Genomic DNA, 6044 nt, shown 5'->3' with positions numbered 1-6044 from the left:
CTGACTCGAAAATGCCGGTGCCCGGTGCCGATGCCGATGCCGGTTCGCCCGTTTGCCGGTATCGTCGCTCGCGTGTCGCCGCTCTTTCGGCGGGACCGGGAGGTGAACACGTTAACGGGGCGCTCGCGCTGTTGCCGTCCCTCACTAACACTCTCAATAATATCAAAAAGAAATTATTGACTGTATATGCCTTTAGCGAAAGACAGAGAGTTCATTACTACTGAAAAGAATCACTTTATCATTTAAACATGGTTAATGCAAAATAGATTCTGCCCCATCGAACGTTTTTTAAATCTCTATAGATTAGAGCCTTAACCTTACCTATTTTAGGAACATTAATATCAATTACTGAGTACAGGAATTTATGATCCGTCAAATTGAGCTTATCTAGAGTACCTCATTTAGTGACATTTACTTGCTTGTCTACACATATTATTATCAATTAAAGTTAAATTAATTCTACTAATCCAATGCAGATACCTCGGAGAAAAAAGGGCTAAGAAATCTAATGTTTACATGACCCATGTACATACTATCAAATTTCTAATCTACTTTTTGACGAATTAAGATTTTTATTGGAATTATTCATAAAAAATTACCTCCTCTTTCTAGTACATTTCCTAAATTATTTAAAAAATCCTTATGTTTTCTAAAATCAAATCTGTTCATACATACATTCTTTTTTGTCTATTGGAGATATCACTAAAAATATTTTAAACCTATGCTCATCAGTGGATATCTCCTTTACGAACAAATTAACATTTTCAAAACTATCCTTTTTTTTAATATAATTTAGAGCCACATCCTCAGTTGCCGCTCGCTTAACCCTATTCACATAGAGCCCAAGCCTCCATCTCCACCTTCAAAGTTTTGATCCTTTTTACCTGTTCCTAGATTTTTCGAACCCTTTTTGCACTGAAGCGGAGTCAGTTACAGAATTATTCTGCGATTTGCAATTTTTAGTTTTTCTACAGTTGAAATTAGGTCGATATTACTATATCCATTGGTCCTACACAATAAATACTTACCTAATAAATATCTAAATAATGACGGGATCTTGGTAATACAATTCCAATATCCCTAAAACAAAGACATTTATTCTGTAAAAGAAGTTGTTGGAATAATTTACAAAATACATAATTAAATGGTAAGATATTGGTTCAACCTACATGATGAGTAAACGCATCAGAAGTAATAACCAAAAGGTGCACAAACACAGTAAAACTTTATTTGCTTCTCACTGTTCCGAAGTGGTTCGAACGATATTATTTCTCAGACGGTTGCCTTCTTTGTTCTTGATTTTTTGCCAGTCTGCGGCATCCTTCAGTAACCACACAAGCAAATAAAAGTAAATTTATGTAAATATTTATTTGTTAATCTCATTTTTATCTTTGGCGGACATAATTGATACATTTTTAATGGCCCAACTTAATATGGGATTTTACATAATAATGTTTGGAATTATTTTTCTATGCCAATAAAAGTGTTTTATTGGATGATTTGTGGTAAAACGAAAACTAAAAAATGTCTTTGATATTTTCGATTAATTTGATAGACATCTATTTAATTAAGGATCACAAGACACTTCCCGGGTGACCATCTATGTTTTGTGTGACAAAACACATAGGGATAAGAAAAAGAGCACTGTTACATCACAACTATTTGTTTTTATTAGATGTTTGCCCAAGACCTTTATTTAGTGTCTGAAGAGGATGAACGAACATTATTAGCAGAAATCATTAGTACTGAAGATATAATTGAAATAAATAAACTTGGTGAAGGAATTTAGAATTCATATAGATAGTGAGATAAATTGTGCTCTAAACTAATTTGACAATGTTCTGGAACACTCTGCTTTCTATAGGTATGATATTTTGGAGTCTATAAAACATTGCAGATCTTTGTTTGTGCTCCCTATGAAACATACATATAATGTTTAAAAGATTAAATGTTTTATATTTATGTTATCCCAGTTACAAAATTTCGTCATCTGGGTTGCAGGTAGTCATACCGTATATCACATTTTTTTTTCATAATTTTGTCTAGAACCAAAAATTAGCCATATTTATAAAATTAATTATAACAATTACATCTTTATAAATTAAAAAAAAGAGAAAGTGTTGTGAAAAAATGTCACACTCCATTAGTTAAAATAATATCCATCAAAAATAAGTGTCGTCTTTTTAACACTGGGTTTTTTTTTGTCGAAATATGTAATTTGTCTATATAAATTTGTTAATTTTTTCATTTCGCTACTTTCAAATTCTTTCGCTACTTGAAAATTTCAAATATTATGAAAACGGGCAACAAAAACTGGCTTTTGGGATCTAATAGTCCCTAATCCTTATTAATAATATTTTCTTTTTTGTCTACTTTAATGAGGAAAGCTTTTTTAGAGCTGTCAGTCACATTATTATAGAAGTATATACCAGGTGTCCAGGGACTCTACTGACAAACCTTACCCTGAAACCTGAAACTGAAAAACCTACACCCAAACAGGGTGATTTTCCAACAAAAAATAAGAAAAAAATTTGATATAAATGTATGTCCTAAACGTATTTTCGAATAGAGCGATAAAAAAAGGTTTTTCTAAAATAACTTTACCACCAATGTAGATATTTTTTTTTAATTGCTGATATTTTTATGCTACAGGGGGCGTTTTTTGACGTACAAGAAAGAAATTAATTTTTACTAGTGGCGTCCATAAGAAGTTTGTCTAGAGTTTTTTTTTATTATTTGATGGCCTGTTTTTGAGTAGATATGTAGAGAAAAATCGGACCAAAAACCAAAAATTTTATTGTACCGAAAAATAAGCTGTGCTTATTCCTTATGACATTTGAGATTAAAAATTGCATAGAGCAGCTGTTGCATGCCCATTTAGCTTTGCTATCGACCTTCTTTTATAAGAGAACAAAAAGCTCGAAAATCGCTCAAGGGAAGAACGTCTCAGTCGGCCCAGGTATAATACTTAGAATTTGAGTATTGTCGTCTTTTTTTCCCTCTTCAGTTTCTTACTCTCACAGAGCTCCACCTACCTACCTACCTACCTAGCTAGCTACCTGGACCTTTCTACATTATTAGTTTCGACATATTGTACTTTAAAATAATGGTTTCAACCTTGTGCGTTTTGAAGATTTAGGAATATAATTTTTTTAATTCGATTAAATATTGAAGAATCTACAAAAAATTCAATTTATCAATAATCAGTTAATATGTAAAGAAGCCTGAATAAATAAATATCTAAAATAGTAATGAAAATCAAAAACATTGATAAACATATTCCCTTTTTGGCTGTATATAACTTTAACTATATTAAGGTTTTTCTTTAAACTAACTATTTTAAACTTGATAATCCCATACTGATATCCTTACTCTTTACTAGAAAATTCTATGACCCGGTATGCTAAGATGTCTATTAACCAAAAGATAAATTTTATAATTATAACCGTGTTATATATGTATATAAAGTATTAAATTCGTTGATTATTTTAAAACTAATCAAGACAGGTCTCATGCTTTTCAAACAGATTAGGCACTAAATGAACCTTCTTTACGGAGGTACGGATAATATTTGCCACCCTACAAACACAATATGTATTTTCCCAGATATTTGAACACCTGGGTCTACATAATAAAATAATTGTAAGTAAGAATAAGTTAATATGCTGAGAAAATAATTCCAAAAATATTTATTCGTGCAATTTACCTACCCACCTATAAAAGGTATTATACAATTATGTAATTATATTAGTATTTGTACTCCAAAAAAAGAAACTTATTTATAGCTTTTGATAAAAGCTTTAAAAAGTAGTAAAACCGAGTAAGAAGAAATCATTCCTCAAAATAAACTTTGGCGAGAACATCTCTGTATTCCCGCGCCACCACCAAATATTGTCAACGAAAAGCTTCAAGCTTACACCAAGAGAGATCGCTCTTAATTTCAAGTTAAATTAAGCAAATTATTGTAAGACTATCCGCTATTTAATCAGCACCTAGCTATCTATGCTTGGTTTGTCCCTTCACTTTTTAAATAAGTAAGATTTGTTTCTTTTAACTATCATTATTTCATCGGTCACATCGGTTTGACATTTTATATTTAAGCTGGCTTGACAATTTCACCACTAACCAAGATTTTTATAAATAATGAAATACAATTCAATGAGATGTTAATTTTACTTCGCTTGGTCCGTAAATGTCATGTGAATGTTATTTTTACTACTGTGATATGATGAACGTATTTTTCGCTTTTCGGTTTAATTTGTTTACAATGATACGTTTGAAAGAGCGATAACATTCAAATTATAAAAATGTTTATTTCATATAATTTATTTACATTATACAGGATAATTAATGCACACGTAATTAAAGCAAATGAAACCATTAAGAAAATATATTTATATCATTTTGCTTATAACAACCAAAATTATATGTATAATTTACTTTTCATGCTTCTTAATAATTTCCAAAACATCCTGAACATCGTCCTTTGAACCTAAAATTACTGGACTTCTTTGATGCAAACTTGTAGGTTGAATATCCAGAATTGATATTTTTCCATTAGAAGCTTTTCCGCCAGCGGTTTCTATTATATGAGCCATTGGAATACATTCGTAAAGCAAACGAAGCTGAAATATTTTAAATAAAATAAAACATGAGACGTTTTAAAATACCATCCTTTACTTTTCCATTTGGAGACGATTTAGTAGCAGGATAAATAAAAATTCCTCCATACTTAATAGTCCTGTGAACATCTGCGACCATAGAACCTACATATCTTGCATTGTAAGGTTTTCCCTTGGCAGGATCTTTTTTGATGTCTACATATTCTTTGATGGCTGGATCCCATTCGTGTGTATAACCTTCGTTGATGGCATAGATTTTGCCCCTGGAAAAATAATTTGGCATTGACAGTTATCATAATTACTACACTTTCATAATCGTCTAATTCTCATCAATATAAACAAAATTATGCAATATAATCATTAGTAATAAAAAACAACAAATGAAATTTACCTGTTGGGGATTTTTAAATCCTTGTCAGTTAAAATAAATTCTCCAAAACTTGGATCTAACATGAATCCATTGACGCTATTACCTAAAGAGAGTACCATCATAGTAGCACTACCATAGAGGGCGTAGCCAGCAGCCACCACCTTCGTTCCTGGCTGTAGGGCATCTTTTAAGCTCGGAATAGTATTGTCTTCTTTTTTCATAATGGCAAAAATGGAGCCAATCGATACAAGACAGTCTATGTTAGAAGAGCCATCGAGAGGATCGAAGGCGACTATGTATTTACCTCTCTGTGCCGTTTCTACCTACCATAAAAATTCAAATGATTTCATTGAAAAATGAAACATATTTCACCAATCAATATAATTTACCTCAATAACAGTTTCGTTCTCTTCAGAAATTAATAATGCAACCGTATAGGATGCTTTTAACATATTTATGAATAACTCATTTGCAAGAACATCTAACTTTTTAACTTCTTCACCTTGTACATTGGTTTCTCCAGCAATACCAAAACTGAAAATCGAATTCAAAACTTATCCATTTCAAATGTAGGACCAATTCATGTATTATTTCATGGTATTAGGTACTTACAGATGAGTTATTCCAGCTCTTCTCACAGCACTACTAATAACCTTAACTGCAGTTTGAATTGCGTTTAGAAGCTGAGTTAATTCACCGGTCGCTTTGGGCACTTTAGATTGTTCTGCTAACACGAACCGCGTTAGCGTCATCGTGTTAGAATCAAATCCATGTTTACTCATTCTTAGTACACGTATATGTATTTAAATCAACATTAAAACTGAGAGTCGATGCTCTCACCGTAGATTCTAAAATACAACTGAAACCGGTATCTGGTTGTGTAAGCAAGTATAGCATTGAACTTTGATACTATTTTGGAATCGCTCTCGTGGTTTGTGTTCTAATTGTCTATAGACGATCGAGCGAACTTAACTGAACAGTTCGTCAATATTTTATATGTTATCAGAATTTATAACTGAGATAACGCGTTATTCAGTTAATTTATATTTCAG

General features: G+C 31.7%; 1 protein-coding gene across 1 annotated transcript; it reads right to left on the bottom strand.

Annotated features, from left to right (window-relative positions):
* Positions 1-4375: 4375 nt before the first annotated feature.
* LOC126748877 (fructose-1,6-bisphosphatase 1) lies at positions 4376-5972 on the bottom strand. Its single transcript, XM_050458399.1, has 5 exons — positions 5605-5972; positions 5382-5526; positions 5014-5315; positions 4681-4885; positions 4376-4625 (listed from the first exon to the last, which is right to left on the bottom strand). The coding sequence occupies exons 1-5, from the start codon at positions 5772-5774 to the stop codon at positions 4437-4439; spliced, it is 1011 nt and encodes a 336-aa protein (XP_050314356.1). The 5' UTR covers positions 5775-5972; the 3' UTR covers positions 4376-4436.
* Positions 5973-6044: the final 72 nt, after the last annotated feature.

This window comes from Anthonomus grandis, chromosome 22, assembly GCF_022605725.1.
Source record: "Anthonomus grandis grandis chromosome 22, icAntGran1.3, whole genome shotgun sequence".
In the NCBI taxonomy this organism is placed as follows: Eukaryota; Metazoa; Arthropoda; class Insecta; order Coleoptera; family Curculionidae; genus Anthonomus; species Anthonomus grandis.
The sequence above is the reverse complement of the archived record's forward strand: the minus strand, read 5'-3'. Positions and strand labels throughout refer to the sequence as shown.

What these genes read in the sequence shown, in the direction of transcription:
- LOC126748877 (XM_050458399.1), bottom strand. Translation starts at nt 5,774, where the DNA reads ATGAGTAAACATGGATTTGATTCTAACACGATGACGCTAACGCGGTTC. An exon ending in AGAGCTGGAATAACTCATCT is followed by an intron (nt 5,527 to 5,604) that starts GTAAGTACCTAA and finishes TTCGATTTTCAG; the next exon opens with TTTTGGTATTGCTGGAGAAA. An exon ending in AGAACGAAACTGTTATTGAG is followed by an intron (nt 5,316 to 5,381) that starts GTAAATTATATT and finishes TTTTTATGGTAG; the next exon opens with GTAGAAACGGCACAGAGAGG.